This window comes from Dermacentor silvarum, chromosome 6, assembly GCF_013339745.2.
Source record: "Dermacentor silvarum isolate Dsil-2018 chromosome 6, BIME_Dsil_1.4, whole genome shotgun sequence".
Classification (NCBI taxonomy): domain Eukaryota; kingdom Metazoa; phylum Arthropoda; class Arachnida; order Ixodida; family Ixodidae; genus Dermacentor; species Dermacentor silvarum.
Window position 1 is genome coordinate 153,193,392 of NC_051159.1, and position 18,566 is coordinate 153,211,957.

Below are 18,566 nucleotides of genomic sequence, written 5' to 3' on the forward strand. Positions count from 1 at the left end.
AGCAGAAGTCTTCCTCGCGGAAGTGCTTGGTACACACCCGAGTTGTAGCCGATGGCTGCTTGCTGGTTCTAAATTTCGCAATCCAAAGTACATGCAGCTTCTTGGTATGCGGGTACGTGTGAAGGCTGACATTGGGCTCCGTTGCATACGTCCGGCGCTGCGGCACCAAGCAGTAGCCTACCATTATGGACACTTTTAAACGCAGCCACTACTTATTATAGTGCTTTCAAGTGTTGTCAAGCAGACACCCGAGGCGGGAAAATATCCCCACTTAATCAGAACCGGAGCGCAGGTGGGACTTTAAACTTTCGTTTTCAGAGCCGGTATTTTGTAGCAATGCCTTTCCGATGCTAATGCCTTTTCACGCTTTTCGAGCTTGGTCAGTGAGTGGTCGGAGTGACGGTCCGCTCACATTATCAACGGGACCAGCTGGCTGTGAGCGGTGGATAATAGGACTAGTATAGAATAAAGCATAAATCGCTACAAAATACCAGCCCAGCTCGCTTCAGCGCTTCTGAAGCAGACGACGCGGCCGCTGTGTCCACGTGATCCCTCATGCCACGTCACGCCGGCGGTGGCACCAGCTTTTGCAGTGGTGGAGCTCACCCCCAATAGTCACCTATTCTATGTATAAGGTAACAAGCACCTCAAGCTTAGCACAACATGAGAAAAGTGAGAAAAAATACGAATGTTTAGAAACTTGGCTATACATCACATATAATGTCACAGAAGACTAAAAATTGTTACCACATTTACTCCACCACTGTCAGCACCAGAAAATTGTAAAGCTTAGTACAGTGTGCAGGTTACATGCAAATTCTGCCTTTGGCAAAGCTCCACAAACATATGCATGGCACCACTATGAAACTGCTGAAGTGTAGGAACGCTTCACTACAATGCACTGCACTATGCTGCAACAGCTTGCAGCAGCAAGAGCTTAATGGCGACTGAAGATACAAACTGCTCTTTGATAAACATTTTGTGGGATGTCTATGTAAAGATTTTACAGGTGTATGCAGTTACCTGCACCGATTATATTGGCAGACATATTTCCCCTTTCCAAAAATGCAGGGTTGGGCCTATGTGTGTGAATAAATGAGCTGTTGCCGACTTAAAAAAAAAGGGAGAAAGGATAAGGTAATACAGTCGAGTCCCGCTACAACGAAATTCATGGGGCACGTGAAAAATTTCGTGGTGGTGGAACTTTGCTGACGCAAAATTAGCCAAACAGCAAAGCCGCGAATGAAACCGAAACCATCATCCAGGAAATCTTCGCGATGGCGTGGGGGAAAAGGTTGAGACGTACCGAAGGCGGTCAATAAATTGTCAACTTAAAGAGAATGCATTTCGCGCCGCTGCTACAGCATTTTTCGTACATTGCGGCCGATGCCTAACTCAACGCGCGTGCCCGGCCGATCGCGAAACACTCATTTTGCAGCACATGCATTGTTGCAATGAAGCAGTTTCAATTATCTCAATTTGATTGCATATCTGTCACAAAGTCGGCAAACTTGCGCTTACCGGAAGTGTTAAAGATTTCCAGAAGTCGGTCAGCCTGGTTTTCTTACGCTTCACGGCAAGCAAAAAAGGTGTTACGCGAGTCCCACAGTCCGTTAAAAGAGCCATCGCAATGTCATTGTCGTGGGCTCTAATAACATTTAAGATGAGGTCAAAAAGATCAATTACTTTCAAAGCAGTCGCCGGAGTCGGTGTGTCTAACGGGTTGTCATTCTCCCCAGACGACGAGAGGCTGCTATCATGTTGACAACAGCGGCTGTGGCATGGCCGCTGTATCTTGAAAGCGATCTGCGACGTGCACAAAGCACGCGCCCGCGCGGCCCTCATCTTCAAAGCGATCTGCCATGTGGGCAAAGTGCAACTAGTGCCGGTAGAGTTTAGTTCGCATTGAATAAGCGAGAGACGGCACGGAGGTCAATTTGCTCGCTGCTATTGCCACGCCTTCTCACTCAAGCGTGTTGACACAAGTTTCTGCGGTCATCGAGCGAGATGTGTTTATGTTTACCTGTGCACGTGTGACACAGTGCTTGGTAATTTAGTTAGTAAGCGAATGTTTACAAGTATATACGGCCGATAAAACTACTATCCTTAGTTTGAAAAGCTGTCTACTAATCTGCTATCGCAATCGATGCTTCGCCTTTCGGGCGAAATTGCAAAACGTTTTGCTCCTGCTTCCTGCCTCGGCGATTGTATGTGCTTTCTCCTCGAGAAATTTACACTTTGCTGACGTAGCCATTTCGACCGGACATACACCACAGAAAATGGTAGCGATTGTGGTGATCCCCTGCAGTCTCGCGCAGGCACGTGATGACCACGCGTGGCTGTGGATAATTTCAATTCAGTCCCAATTTCGTTCTCGAAAAGTTCGTTGAAGCGGAAATACTGAATAAAAATGCCTTCATTATGAAGATACTTTTTTTGTATTACTTTCTATGGGCAGCTGACGGGGAATCGGAAAATCTTTGTTGTGGCGGAAATTTCAGTGTAGTGGTGTTCATTGTAGGGGGATTCGACTGTAAGACAGCATATAGAGTGGCATTCAAAAATGTTTACCTGGTTATCAGGGTCAAGTCTGCTGAGTAACCCATTGATTTCTGCTGGTCTCAGCTTGAATATGGACACAATTACTTCCTGGGCATGCTGTGAGGAGAGACAAAAAGTAAAAATGCAACTGCCTGCATTTCTTGCACTGCAATGCCTATCATGACTGCATTCTACAGCATAAAGACATAGCCAAACCGAAGCTAACGAAAGCTTGCTTCAGAAATCGCTACGAAAGTCGTTCTGAAACAAAAATAGGAGTGTCTTCTCTGTTGTAGATATTGTTGTGAAAAATTAAGGGACAGCTGACTCAGATTACTACTGACTGAGTGATCGGGTTTAATGTTCCAAAACAACACTGGTGCTACAAAGGACAGCATAGTGGGGTGGCTCCAGATGGAGCTTAGGTTCCCTAACATGCACCTAAATCTAACCACACAAGCTTTTTTTGCTTTCCACCCCCATTAATATGTGGCGGCTGTGGCTAAGAATAGAGCCTGCAACTTCGAACTCAACAGAGGAACACCATAGCAAGTGTAAGCTCGAAACTAATGTGCAACACAGGCACTGCAATTTTTTTTTTTTTGCTGTGGTTTTCTTTCTAGTTGTTGATACTTGCAAGCATTTCCTACAATTTTTCTTTGTAAAAATGTCAACTTATGATTTTACAAGGAAATTACATTTACTCTGCTATACCACTTGCTTGAACTGGTAAGAGTGTGAAAATTTTAAGGTAATGCAGTGTAAATGTCTTTAATAGTAATGTTTAATGAGCAGGAACAGATCAGTAAATGTGTAATAGTTGCTGGTACTAGTTATTATCTAATATGTACTGAAGCTAACTTCTTTGTTACTTTATTGAACATGTTGCAACTGCAGTACTGATGTCCATCTGTGCTCAGTACGTCTGCCTTAATGGGAATCATGAGAGAATAACTGCATTGAGCAGAAAAGATCCACATACACCATTACCACAACTAAGCATAGAGTGCTTATGGGTGGGCAGGCAGATTGAATGCAGTAGACCACATCGTAAGTAGTGTACGAGCAGGAATCATATATACCGAGTGTTGCATAAGTAGGAGTATAAGATTAGCTTTTCCAGCTAAAGTGTTGACTGATTTCCGTGCTCAAATCTTGCACAAAGGAGGCATTTTGCAATGTATTCAGTTTAATACCATGTTTGAAACATTACTTGAGTGTTCTGTTCACAATTGCCAAGCCCATTGTATATGGCGACACCATTAACAATTATTACACTGCAACAAAACGGTGGTGCCAACAGTTCTTTCTGCGAAACGTGCCTTTCACCGTAGTGGTGAAAGATCGTTCCACCAATTTAATGAGTGCTAACTCCCAAAGTAAACAAGTCTGGGTACACCATTTCTTTCAAGTTGCATAACACCTCTCTCTGAAACTCCTGAGAACTGCACTGGTGTTCCAAGTACTTTTGCAATAAAGTCTTTTTCGTGCAAGTGTGCCTTAGAATGCACAGAAGAGGAAAATCCACAGGCAGGGCACACTGACCCTCTTAAGTTCAGGACTCTTCTGATCACGTATCCAGGAGAAGATCTTGGCAACCATGGAGTGTGTCTCGGGAGTGTTGACCAGCAAGTCCCCAGAGTCCATCGCTTGGAGCAGAGACATCAAATACCGCAGAATCGTGATCTTCACCTGAGAGGAGAGGCGACAAAGTAAGGGCATAGCAACGAACTAAAATGTCATGTACAACTTACACTATCAGTATAAACAAATATAAGAGAAGTTTTATACCCCAACTAGTGCAAATTAGAATACTGCACTAGAGTAGTACATATAGAAAGTGGCAAACTGGGATGAACATGCACGTGTGAAAACAACAGACACCCAGCATTTTTTAAACTGTAATTGACCATCCCTTGATGAAACAACCAGCATTGATTTTTGTTTAATGGTGTACTCATATGCCTGAACAACATACTGAAGTAGAAGCAATGACAACATCTTCGCTGATGAAAAACCAAAGGTCAGAACCAAGAGGGGGGGGGGGGCGCTGTTACTTTTGCACGTGTGGGTACACTGACCAGTGCTTTTATAGCGAATCTGTTAAGGGTGGAAGTTCTGCAATGATTTTCATGCAGTGACGGTGAAAGCTGTCGAACACTGGTGTGTGGTGGTGTGGTTGGCATCCAATGTCAATCACAGAACAGCGATCAATACAGCCGTCACAGCCTTAATTTGCTTTGAAAACGTAATTATCGATTATTATAAAATCACAGTTACTTTGCATATATGTCACTCAAATAGGCAATTTCTTTGCGTTTTTTATTTTAGCCCCCCAATAATGCATAACTTATTTTTCACACCGTGTTTCACCTGCTCCACGTTGGAGATCGAGGGCCCAAATCGACAAATATTTTGTGGGCATTGCATGTGGGCCTTTTTGGCTAAGGGTAATTTTAGTATCTGCTCTTACAAGTATGCTCATGTACTACTTAAAAAAAAAAAATTATTTGAGAGGAAAAACCCAAGTCTCTATACAATGCTTGGATACAGTGAAGCATATGAAAAGGCTTGGTATAGCAAGGGAACTGAACTGGATATAGTGATGTGTTTGCAAATTCTTGGCTAGAATTGGGGCCATGGCAAAACAGACTACCAGAATTTCTAAAGGGTGCGAGAACTTCCTTACACAGCTTCGCCGTCTTGGATGTACGAGTTGCTGGAATACATATGTAAAAGCTTTCTTTTCCTAACAACTTCAAAGAGTGTTTTAACTGCCTACTTTGTTTCTGGTAAAGTGTGGTAATATTTCAAAAGATTCATTTCTTTTGTCACATTCTTGTTAACGCATTTCATGGTAAAGCACTCATCCATGCATCCAAGACTAAATACAAATTTAAAGTTCAATCCACTTATGCAGATGGTGAAAAGTGTACTGTGACAAACCGTTAGAATTGAACCTTCGTATAAGTTAACTAAAGGCAAAGTAATATAAGTGGAACCAACCTTGATGTTCGGAGTCTGTGTTGGATCAGTGATGTACCTCACTACTGCCTGAAATTGCTCACCATGAGGAAAGCAGTCTCTGCGCATGGAGGATGAAAAGAAACAAATGAGCAATTCAAAGTTGGCAGGAAATCTCGGTGTCTGACAAGCATACCTCCGAGCAATGCAATATGTTTTACAGCAAAGGTAAACCTGTAGTACATTTACCTCATCCGAGTTACTTTGCGACTGGTTTTTTACTGCTACTTCTATTTATACAATTTTTCATGGCCTAAGGCTGCAGCTGTAAGCTGCATGACGCGAAGCCCTGCCCTAAGGTACAAACGCTGCACTGCATCAGAATGAAGGAAGTGTTTCAAGTCCCGTTTAGCATTTGAATGAAGTTGCACATAACAGAAAGCATGGCCAACATTTGCAATGCCAATAGCTTGAACGTCTTGGAATGAGCACAACTCGAAATGCCCCAGAAAACTACTTGCACAAGAGCACCATTCCTTGTGTGGTAAATTATACTTGGCACATTCGTCTAATGTACAGGGTTGTCTACTGTTGAAAACACCTACCTAACTGGATTTTAGTCTGATACGCATGTGTGAAAATGCAGCCATGCTTGGCACCCAGACAAGCACTTCCTTCAAGCCATGTAATTTTTTCTGACTCATCAGTTTATGAAAGCCTTGCAATATTAATTGAAGTGCTGACAAATATACCTACATTATGGAATAACTAACAGTATAGAAGTTATATATTTAATAAAACCTTGCCAAGCTTCTGGCTAATACAGCAATCTGGTACTTTTTCAAGAAAAAAAAAATGTAACTGGAAACCTGAACGCAAAAATTATCATGGCCCACCAACATCATGCATAATGTCACGACAATAACTCTCTTCCTTGAGGAGCCGCTTCAAGGAAAAGGTTCTTGTATAACCCGAGTCAAAATACTGCAAGTGCCAAAGCAAAACTGAAATGCAAATAAGACAACAGACGGATAAACAAGGGCCGTTAACTGCATTATTACCTAATTATAGAGAGGATCTTCTGTATCTTTGTTTGCAGCGAACTTAAAAGGTCGGTTCCAGTCTTGATGAAGAGCCGGGTCAGAAGAACATACAGCCAGCTATGCAAATCCGCACTATGGACATGGATCAGCTCCCCCAAGGCTTCCAAGAAGAGCGTGAACACCTGGTAGAAGAGTAAAGAACGCCTGGTATCATTGCCACGCACTAGTGAACACAACCTGCTGTAGGTTGAATTATCCGCAAAGCAACAGCTACTAACACAAGCACAAAAATGTTGCATCTACCATGGAATGTTTAAAAGCTGCGCACTTAATGAAATAACTCGCATAAATCATTGCTAGCTAGTGCCACACACCCTCAGTCCATAGTGAACTTAAAATTAGGGGTGTGCAAATAGTGATTTTTGAGACCGAATTGATTACGAATCAAATAGTGCCAGAAGTGAATCGAATATGAAATACTTTTCGAATAGCTTTCGAATAATGAACAGCCGTTATCACAATATAAAACGATGCTCACATCCCAGTATTCCTAAAATTAGCAAGTTCCTGTCAAATGGAGCATTAGAAGCAAACATTTCTTCACATGCACAGGGCTCTTCAGAAAGTGTGAATTATCGCTGTACAGCCTGTAAAGTACGGCTACATAAGTGACGTAGCCTGCTCTGCTACGCAAGTTCTCATGTTTTATGTCAATACTACAAGGGGGGGGTTAAAACTTACTATACGTTTCCTTCGATTTTATGCTTATTTAGGCGCAGTTGACGTTTTGAAGTATTAAAAAGTTTAGAAAAATATTTGCATTTACAAATAGTGACTACTCGATTCGGAGACCAAACTGAATACTTACTATTAGCATTAGATTCGTTATTCGGAAGGTTTGAACATTTGCACACCCCTGATTAAAATAACAAAACAACAAGAGGACAAATGGATGGATGGATGGATGGATGGATGGATGTAAAACTTTAATAAAAGTCCTGAGGTACGCGACTCAGCGCGCAACGGGCCGCTCCCACGTTGGGACAGTCAGGCCATGCCCGACCGCCGCATCGTGGGCCCTCTGGACAGCCCATAGTTGCGCCCCGGCATCGGGGCTCCTGATAGCGGAGAACCACTTGTCCTCATTGATTTGTTCCGTGCCTCGCAACGAGGGGCAACGCCAGAGCATGTGGTCTAGGCAAGCGAAGTCATTGCAGTGCCTGCAAGAACTACTGGCATAAGTGTCGGGATAAAGCTTGTGTAATAAAGCCGGGCTGGGATACGAGCCAAGATTTATTTTTTATAGGTATGGTATAACTCTGTACAAGACTGCACCAATATGAAAGACTTTAGCGTTTAGCAGCGTCGGTGGGCGCTAGAAGTGTCTTCAGTGCAGTGCCGAGCTCGCTATCTTCACACACTACCAAGAGCATTGTCGGCCGTATACTTTGAGGAGTTCAGTGCCTGGTCAAGCCGAGTGTCATGAGAGTGAAATTATCTACGAAAATTATCACCCGAGAATCGAGTCATCATCTGTGCCGTCGAGCTCGTTGGAAAGTAAGGATTTTTTAAAAGACCGCACAACCGTTTAATTCAGGGCAGTACCAGGCCACTACGAGGTCCGCAGAGGCCTACCTACCGGCTTCGCATTTATAGAGCGCTTCCTGCTAGTTTCACAATCTGCGTATTGTCGACTCATTGACATTGGGCTGCCAAGCCGCAGCGGAGTTTCCCAGCTCCTCAGCCTATTAAACTGCTTGTCTCTCAAAGCGGGTGTTATACCTAACACACTGTGTAGCAATAACGTCACAAATGAACGGAGTCTAAGTGTGAAAGGCTGCAGGGTACTGCAGCCCCATAACTGTAACCCCAGTCGAAAATGGCATCGATTCGAAGAAAAATGTTTCGACTTCGGTCAACTTGTCTGTGGATTATATCGAGACATAAAAGTACAGGTTGGCAGTGTAATGCTATAAACGGTGGGATTTAGATTATTTGTTTTAAAATGGTGAATTTTACCGTTATTCAAATGTAACGCAAGAATCGAGTTCAAGCAATGAAGATCACGAACTCGCGTTACAATCAAGTAAATATGGTATCCTCATTTGTGTTGTATCTGGAGGTTCTTCGAGGGCTTAGTGCAGCAAATCACGGACAGCCAGCAGTTCAACCGTCCCAACGTCCACAGGTTCTTGATGACCAAACATGACGCTTTCCTAATTTCAATGCAAAGAAGCAAGGACATTTTTGTGGTCTAACACAAGTCAGCTGCTCCCTTTCATATTGGTCTAGACTGCACAGTGGAATCCTCAGTTGGAGAGAACATGCAAACACAAGGCCTGAGCGAATCACAATATGCAGCGAACGACTTGCAGTACATAGGGCTGACTCTTCTCGGCATATTTACGCAGTGCATTGGAGATACTGCTGTGTGAATTGCATGCTTATGTGTTCCATTTAACAGTGGACAGCAATGTAAAACGCAGGGTGACGAAGCACAACTAGTGCACATAACTGAAAGGCGCAATTATTTTTTTCATTTGGAACACAATGGCTGGTTATCTTGACACACTTCTAATGACTAGATGCTTCAGTTGCAACAGTTACAACAGCAACTGCATGTAGTATTTGAATTAAGCAGAATATGAATAAAGCAGAGCTCCAGATAAAAAAGCAAAAAATAAAAAATAACCCACTAAAAGGACATTAGAATGTGGCAAGGTTGTTTTGCCTTTCTCTAAATTCATACTAGCTGTTGGTGTCCCTTATGCAAAAGGTCAAATGTCACAAACGTCACGAACCACTGAAGAAAGATTGAGTAACTTATTTTTGAGATTCCAACAGTCGGGCTATTACGAATGCTGTACTGAATGGTTCTGGATTATTTACATTAATGGTGTGTCAATTTCGCTTGGTATCTAGATTCAGTCTTCACTGGAATGCTGCTGGAATTGAACTCAAAACGTCACGTTCAAAAGCATGTCAGCATGTCATAGCTGCTAGAACACTGTTAAGTAAGGGATGAAGCAACTGCTCGGAAAAGCTAGCAGAGAAGAAAGTCACTATGCGCACCTTGGTGTGTGGGTCCATGAACATCTTGGTGAACATGTCGGTGACTTTCTTGAGGTCAGGCAGAGAGAGGGTGCGCCCCGACCGCAGCACTGACAGCAGGCCCAGCAAGCCCTCTTTCCGGTCTGACCAGTGGATGCTGGAAAGATGCTTCAAGATGCTCGGCACATCTTGAAGTGGGATGTGGCCCTGCAACCACATGTCAAATTCAAACAGCAACATGTAAAACTCCTTCCGTAATGTGCCTCATGTGAGGGATGAGTTTACAAGTCGCTGTTTATTGTAATGCTAGTTCCTTTAGCCTTTGCAGATTCATCGAGAGACAACCGACAGATTAAACTTGTGGGGAAGGCCATTCCAGCGTGATGCTGCCCAGAAGGAAAACGAAGTAATGGGGGAACGTGGGCATAAAACTTGTGGATGGCACCCCAGTGCATTGGAAAGTGTGTTTGGTGTACTGCGTAAGGGGCACGATGCAGAGACACTGTGGGGATTGAGGGATGCGCCGGCTTCACCTGCTCTGCCGTTCCTAAGCCTCCAAGCCTCACCCCATTCGCTCACAACCGGTTTCAGTGGTGGCGCTCCACTCGGGACGGTTTGCGGTTGGGGCGGGGCGCTGACGTCGCGACACGGTTGCGTTTGGCTGCCGACTGCTGAGCGTGGCTCTCTTATCTACGGGACCAGCGCAGGGTACGTACATGCTTTCCTCTCGTCCGCTGACACCTTTGTGACTAGGACTTGAGCTCGCACACAGTGCCTTTGCCCGTGCGGGGAGCACGTACTTTGTGCTGATCCTTTCCCGACGATAAGCCGAAGAGTAGTGCCTAGTGCTCACGCGAGGTCGTACCACGCCGAGCCGCACTTGACCAACGAGATGGCCCGAGCTCTCGCGAGTTGGATCATTGGTTATTGCGAGGGCAAGTAGCATAGCTGCTGGGACTTTTCCTAGTGGCGTGTCTCAGCTTGAGCCTGTGCTCTCGCAGCAACATGCTATATAGGCACCTGTGTCTGTATTTTCGCCCTTGGTGCGGGACCCCTTTGGCTCCACGCCGCCCAGACGTTTGTGCAGTGCTGGTGCCACTAGAGTCAATAAACGGTTTCCGTTACTCAGGGTAATACTGTGTTCTTGCGTGCGTCGCTCGGTAGCCCTTTGCGGCCTGAGCACGTGCGCAGCGGTGCTGGAGGCGACGGCTGAAGCGACCCTGTGGCTCGCTAAGCTCGAACCCGCGGTGGTCGGTACTCCTGTGAGACCCTAAAACCCCACAACACACAGAAAATCCTTTGGCAGAAACATGATCACAACAACATAGTATCGTCCCCACCTCTTGGCATGGCTGGGTATCAATCATACACGTGGTGTTAGCCTGCCCTTGGGCCTTTATGGTGTGGAAAAATTGACAGGTGATTGATTTCAGATTTAGCCATGCAGGCTAAATTTCCTCTACACTAGTTATAGTCCTGAGGAAAAACTAAAAATGAATATCAATAAACAAATGCTTTAGTTGCTGCGTCGCCTGGAAGGGACATCACAGGAAATGAAGTGCCATCTTGCATAGTATCATTGAGAAAGGAGGTCGGTGTGCCAACAAGAGCTACATTCTGGAGCAATCAGTTTTAGGGACATCAAATTCAGTGTGCATGAACTGGTTAACCTGCAGAAGAGAATGTGACAAAGGATTCGTGGACAGGCACACTTCAAGTCAGTCTTATTCCCATATTATGCACTGCATTTGCATGAATATAAGCAGTTTTTCCAGAATTACTAGTTGAAGAAAGAGGACCTCAAATTATATTCAGAAGCATGCTCTGAACATAATAGGACTAAGAAACCTACAGTGCACTTTGAGAATTTTCTCTATGTGTTATTAAATTAACATACCAATCATTTTAAGTGGTACCTTAGTGTGGTCTAGAACACGTAGCGCAAATGTGAAGGATCATGTAGATATACCCACAAGCAGCACAGAGCATGCATTACTGAGCAACCACAGAAGTGCGCACCTCATAACCACCTCTGTTGTAGGAACTGAACGAGCGGTCCGAGCAGACACTGGACGTTTCGCTCTCATCCGACTGATCGTCGAAGGCATTGTACCGGTTCTTTCTTGGAGGCGTGTTCTGTGGAGGAGAATTGTGAGCACAGCTTAGAACACTCAGGCGAGTTCAGTTTAAACTTCTTTTCTCTTGAAAGTATATGTATCTGAAGAAAAGTACAAAACTTTATGGGTGCACAGGACCTGTTGAGGCTCCTGTGCCTTAACAAATATCTACAGCACATAGGGACATGGTCCCAATTTAGAAATTTTAGTAGCTCTTGCTAAAGAGAAAGCTAGTTTTATAATGGCATGGCAGCGATATGCTGTTCTAATTAATGTTATGCTAGGAAAGCAAGCACATAATGAAAAGGGGAGTGCATCATCTATCTCTCAACACATTGTTGCATCACAAGAAAGCAATAATACATTTTTAGTAATACCGGTATCTTCACATGCTATGTAAAGGGAAAGAGTGAGGAGCGACCAGGTTTGCTTACCCAACATTCCAAAGCATCCGCCACAGCAGCCTCTGCCTCTTTGCTCTGTTGCAGTATCTGCTGTGCCATTAATGGAGCACCAGCTGTTGTTCAGAGAAGATGGTACAGGACATGAGAATGCACTGAAGGCTCAGAAGTGCAGGGAGTACTGGTATTGTCCTAAACAACACTAGTGGCCTGGACACATGTTTTCACAAGAAAAAAAATTTAATTAACACCAAGGCTGCATTTTGTGAAACAGTGCGTTACCATCTCTGGTCATGTACATTCACAATTCTGTACATTCACATTATGTACAGTGCTTAGCAATTCAAACACGATACTTCGAGCACGTGGCTGCCGGCGGTTTTTGCACCACTGCTGGGCACTGGGGCCACCCAGATGGTGTGCCATGTGGTACACGATGAAAGCGAGAGCCGTTATGATGCAGTGTGAGTGCATTTGACTTTCCAGTGATCAAGCGCTCACCGGTAGCACAAAAAATGCCGGCCGCCATGCGCTCTGATATATCACATTTGAATCGCTGAGCATTGTACATTCATAGAAGCTTATAATCCCTGCCTACTTAACTATTTCGTTATTGGGCCTATAGAAATCAATCAATTTGACAGTTTTTGTACACGTTAAGGGGAGATGCTCCTCAGAAACATTTCTTTTTAAATAATAATGCTGGGCGAATGAAAATTCTACCACTTATAGAGCTTGATCTCTTCATTCGAAATCTACTTTTAGTTTTAGGTTATCTCGATGCTTTCATGTCCTAAGTGCCATGCATAAGTGAGAAGCAGTGCATGTTTGTGCAGCTGCTGGACTTAGCAGGTAGCATGATAGAGCAGTGCAAGATTATTTTTCTTATCCCTAACACTCCACTGAGTGCTAATAAGCAAGATAATGTGATTCCCTTTACAGGCAACATTTTAAGAGCATTTCGTATCTGGTGCTTCATATTCAGTGGCTGGTGCCCGAGTACATTAAAAATTTTCATCCTTAAAAAAATAAAGTGATTGCATTAAATCCTAGATAAGTGCATTCTACATATTCTAAAAATTACACCCATCAAATGTGGTCTCGATTGGACCACAATAAGTACATAAGATGTTGTGCACAAACGCCTTGTTTTGCTAAAAATATGAAGTTGAGAAAAATGTGATTGAAAGTTATAAAAGTTGTTTACTTCTGTTAATTATTATTATTACTTCCCGGGGAGATTTTGATGCGGCAAAGCTAACCTTGGAGAGAAAAAGCTTAGGCCTACCACCTTGCACGAGCCCAATGGCGTGCGACACCGCAGTTTGACGCATCGCGTGCTTAAAAATGTGTCATATCTGTGCCTTTTCTTGCCACCTCGAGTGCTTTAACCGAGTTTATTATACTTTTCCCGATCATTTCTGGCTCTGATTTCTTCATATGTGAAATAGGAGAGATTAATGTAGCTGAAACAACTAAAAACACAAAACCTATTTCTTAAATGAAAATCGCCGTTTTTTGACCCGCCTCTCCCCTTAAACATTTCCATGGGAATTTTTCTACTAGCAGAGCCACTGCACTGCCTGAAATGACAATTGAACTTGACGACTGAATTATTGATTACTTTGGCAATATTTAGCAAATAGGGGAGTCTGGAAAAATAAAACTAACTGTAGGTATTAACAGAACTAGACTCCAGTGCTCCTAGCACTTCCTGAATAAAACGACGAAAATTAGGACGACTCAGCAACCAAACCTTTAAATGACGGCAGCAGTGAAGACACAGAAGTCGTGCTGTCCAGTTTTACAATTCAACGTATAGGCAGTTTTAAAGATATCTCAAACAAGGGTAGATGCTCATGAGTGCGTGCTATTTTGATAATTGTGTTAGACTAATATCAAGTGCAAATTTATTGTTCCTTTCTGTGTTGCGTTTATTAATCAGTGTTTCGACAGTGCGCATACAAATTATTACGAGCAATCCTTCCCATCTTGTGGAGTTTTCACCCACACAAGACCACACAGTCGATTTTGGACCAACGTTCGACCGAAGCTTGACTAGCTGTCTAATCCCTAGCATTTTCAATCCTTTCTGTGCAAGTGGCCTTATTCATAACTGTACAATATTAGCAAACACTCCGCATTACTCTACAATGCTATACAGGACCAGAACAAAGCAAGTTGAGGCTCCAGTGCCAGTTGAACTTGCACTAGACCAGCTTGCTTGCACAGAAAAGCTGATCGAACTCAATAATCAAGTAGGAGGAGGCTTCTGCATGCTCTGTAACCTAGCAACCATAGCTTCGCAAGCATAAAGAATGCACTATACAAACCAGGTGTCTGCTGCAATGAGTAAAAAAAAAAAAAATGCTCCCTGCACAATGGAACCCTACCCCTATTTCACATATGAAAATATACTGCTTTCACGCATAGCATGGGCATCACTATGGCTAGTATTTGCTGCTAATAAATCTGCGTAATAATTTTTTTTGCATAGTTTAACTTACAAAAGTTGGGAACTAGGAGCCAGGCACATATTTTGCATATTTCAGATTTTTTTTTACTCTCTGTACTTGCGCTAAAAATAGCAAATTATTACTTTCTTGCATGTTCCTTCAGACACTTTGAAGTTTCACATATGAACTTTCAGAAACTATCAGAGCAATTATTACTGCTTTACATCCATTCAAAACCCCAGTAATCAGGCTACAATTTTTTGTATCACGGTAAAGTTGCGACTGCTAGGCCTTGAAATAAAATGTTAAAGCAAGAAAGCACAGAAAATAACATTTCTAGTGGTAAGAAGAATTTAAGTGAAGTTTTATTTTAAAAAATTCTCACAAAGCTATTGCTCTTCAATGAAGTTAGTTACTGAAGTGCAACTGTTTATCTGTGCAACATGTCCTGCTACAGCAATGATTTACTCTCGTGCTTCGCTGCATATCCAAATCAACAAATGTGCATATACCAATGTGAAGCATACTTTCTCCAAATACTACCTATGAGCAAGGAATGATAGAAAGTACTTTAAGCTTTTGCTAATTGGTGGCATAGCTTTCAGTTTTTAGCTTAAAATTCTTCACAGAAACTGAGTCTTTTGTGCGTGCTTCACATGGGAGCTTCTAGCCAAAGCAAGGCCACAGCACCACCTTAACCAATCCTTAAACCTAGGAGCAGACCAACTATCAATCCATCCTCCAGTGCTTGCTGAATTTCTAGCCATCCTGAATAACAGATAAAAGAATGATTGTCACTAAAGTGAAACATTGCAATAAATGTTGCCCCGATGCAAACAAATGTATCGCTGTCGCCACTTATTCAGACTACATTGCTTGATAGACTGTCTAGCAAGCACCAAGCGCTGTAGAGCTAGGTAAAAACCTCTTGGGAACAGGGCAAAAGCTTGCTGAAAGAGACACTAAAGGCAAATATGTCAACGTGGACTGTTAAAATACCATTACAGAAACAATGCAGTGCATGTTTCATGCCAAGAAAACACTTCGTTTAGCAGAAAATCGCGCCTGAAGGTTCCGCCATTCCTCTTACACAATTCAAATCACCCACCCACGAGCAAGGAGTTGCGACGTTGCATACGCCATTACCGCCCTTAACTGCCATCGGTGAGCAATAGAGCGCCTGACAGCATGTACCACTTTTATTTTTTCTTTCATTATTTTTTTTGCGTAAAACACAAGCGCTCGGCCTTAAATTAAGCGCAGACAGCATCCCAAGACATCACATGGACGCAAAATTTTCTGGTACTTGCAGAAGTTTTGCTTGTCGCCGGCAAGTTCATGCGGCGACCTGCCCTTTGAAACAAGATTGTGTAACAACATGACAGTAACCAGTGCACCGGCATGGATCCGAATTCACTCTCGCTACTTGCTCTCCTTTGTGATGGCAAGAAATAAATGGTAACATTAGCTTTCGCTTCGTCTCATTTTGCACTTCGTCTCCAAGGTTGCTCACGCGCAACAGCCTCGGAAGCCATGGAGTCACGAAAGTGTTTTGATTCCTAGCTGTCAGATGACACCACATATTTTACCGCGTGCAACAGCCTCGGAGGCCATGGAGTCACGGAAGTGTTTCTATTCCTAGCTGTCAGACGGCGCCACATCTTTTACCGCCAGCGGTGTAGAGTGCATTTTTAATAGTGATGACGGAACATTTAAACTAGATGTAGTGTCCCCTGGTTAAAACGTTGGCCTTGCAGCACATGTGAGATTTTTTTTTATGGGTGTACGATTGCATCGATTCAGACAATGAAAGTTAATCGCTGCTTTTTCTCTCGATGTTTCATAGCAATACGCGAGAGTACGACAGGGTCTCTATTGCATCGCTTGTCGCTTGAGTCTCGCATGCATGTGGTTACTTCTGTATTATGAGCTTCACGAGCTGGGAAAGCAAATGCAACACTACACAATACAGAAATTACCAAAACATGAAAGCCCGAGCAGCGCAATGTCTAGTAAAAGAAAAACTTTTTGACCACTCGCCGCGTCGTCAAAGGTAACGTCAATGAGTTTTTTCTAAGAATCTAATAGAATTAAGCAAGTATCACTTTCTTCCATGTTATAATGCAATGCAGCAATCTTTTTATTATGAGTGGTTGAGTAGTAGTGACATAATTATAATGAGGAGTCCTGCACTTACCTCAATTACTAAAGATCTGTTCGCAATAATACTGACGCCTTAGACATTCACGACCATTAATCTATCACTTCAGCTTGACTTATTATTTGCCTTTAGTGTCCCTTTGCGCACCTAATTGATTCAATTTATTGCCTTCTGCAGATAAACATTCAGAATGCCTCTGCTATGCATGAGAGGCTATGTGCTCTGCAACTAGAGTGCTAGCACAACAGTCAAGGCCTATCGCAAACTCACTTGTGATGGTAGTTGGGTGATACCGCTCCCCGGCACCAACAAAAGGGCGCCTTGTACCTCCGCTGAGACGACGCTCATACACTGGAAACATGCAAAAGATAGCGATGAAGCTGAATGTGCAGTATCCAATTTTGCAGGCACATATTACATGTAACAGCCTATATCTGGACCTTTGTCAAACATTTGAAGCTGTCCGAATGTGAATGGAATCATCCAATAACAGTGCATAAAATGAGGGACAAACTTTGCAGAAACCACACACAGCCCCGACTTTTTTCTTGTCAAGAAGAAAGAAGGGGTGAACACACATTGCTTGCCAAGTCTGTCAATCGAACCTGCTTCGATAATTTAATTTTCTCATCTGTTCTTTTGCTCTTATTAACAACACAACATTTCTCAAAACACCGGAACACACCGACACCGTGCACAATGGTGAGGCAGATTGCCTTACTTGTATTTATCTACATTATACTTGTGCTCAGATAATCTAGAATTCAAACATTGCCCGGTTCGACAAACATACACTTTGCCACAAGGTAATGACAAGTGGTGCACAATATTCACTAACAACCACTTAGCCTGAATTTATGTTCTAGTGAATGGAATGTTGACCTGGCAACTGACATACTGACATAATTAAAGAACCCTAAATATTTCAAATGTTGCAGGCCTGTTGCTGCAAGTGCCAAAGTGTGACCAGCAAAGCAACCTTGGCTGCACTGCCACAGCAGGCAGCTTGCTGCTGTGGCTAGACGTCTCAACATAGCCAGGCACGGACAGCTGCTATTCAACAAAACTGCTGTTCATAAATGTTCATGGTAAATGGTTCAGACCTACGTACGTACCACAAAAACTCAACATATTGTACAAGCCCTAGCAAAATATCAGAATCAACCTGAGGGTCAAAAAAGAAAGTCTTTACTGAATGAAGAAAAGAGTTCATTCTTCAAAAACAGTGAACAGGGCGAGATGGAACATACGTTCATTGTTCATGATGAAGGGGCACTGACAAGAAGCACTTGCAATTTTGTCTTGTCCGTGTCTCTTCAATGCACTGCTACTCAATGAGTTCACTCTTCCGAGATTTTTTCTTTTTCTTTTTGTGCAGTATTGTATGCTAACTCGTGTTTAGTTCAGCAGTTTAGGGTTGATATTGTTTCAATCCTTACGTAATACAAGCAGCAGGTTCTGTATGCTAAAATGTTTAAAGTAATAGTATTCACTATTTTTACTCAATTTTTTTTAGTTACTAGACCTTTAAGGCTCAGAAAAAATACTGGCAAGCCTCCGAGTGCGCTAAACAATTTAATGTATAATAGCTTTTCTACACTGTGACGTCATGATGCAGGAAGTGGTAATGCGGGAGCAGGACCTTGCAACATTTTGACACTCACTGTGGCTCACTTGCATGGTCACCTCCTCTGCAGCTACTCGTAGTGAGGGCCAATGTAACAGCATAGCAGACGACCGAGCCAGCCAGAGCGAGTGTCAAAACGTTGCAATGTCTTTCTCTCATGCGAATACTTTCGCATGAGAGATGGCATCATCAGACTGCGTGATGA

The 18,566-nt window shown here is 43.1% G+C and overlaps 1 protein-coding gene across 9 annotated transcripts in view; it reads right to left on the reverse strand.

The window, feature by feature from the left end:
* LOC119456263 (CLIP-associating protein 1) overlaps positions 1-18,566 on the reverse strand; it is a 215,005-nt gene that overhangs the window by 21,891 nt on the left and 174,548 nt on the right. For all 9 annotated transcript variants that reach the window (XM_049669642.1, XM_049669643.1, XM_049669641.1 and 6 more), the window contains 8 exons: positions 17,005-17,085; positions 12,151-12,233; positions 11,619-11,735; positions 9,621-9,806; positions 6,567-6,730; positions 5,548-5,626; positions 4,087-4,233; positions 2,572-2,658 (listed from right to left, as the gene is read on the reverse strand). In XM_049669642.1, coding sequence (XP_049525599.1) covers positions 2,572-2,658; positions 4,087-4,233; positions 5,548-5,626; positions 6,567-6,730; positions 9,621-9,806; positions 11,619-11,735; positions 12,151-12,233; positions 17,005-17,085 — 944 coding nt within the window. The remainder of the gene's footprint in view (positions 1-2,571; positions 2,659-4,086; positions 4,234-5,547; positions 5,627-6,566; positions 6,731-9,620; positions 9,807-11,618; positions 11,736-12,150; positions 12,234-17,004; positions 17,086-18,566) is intronic.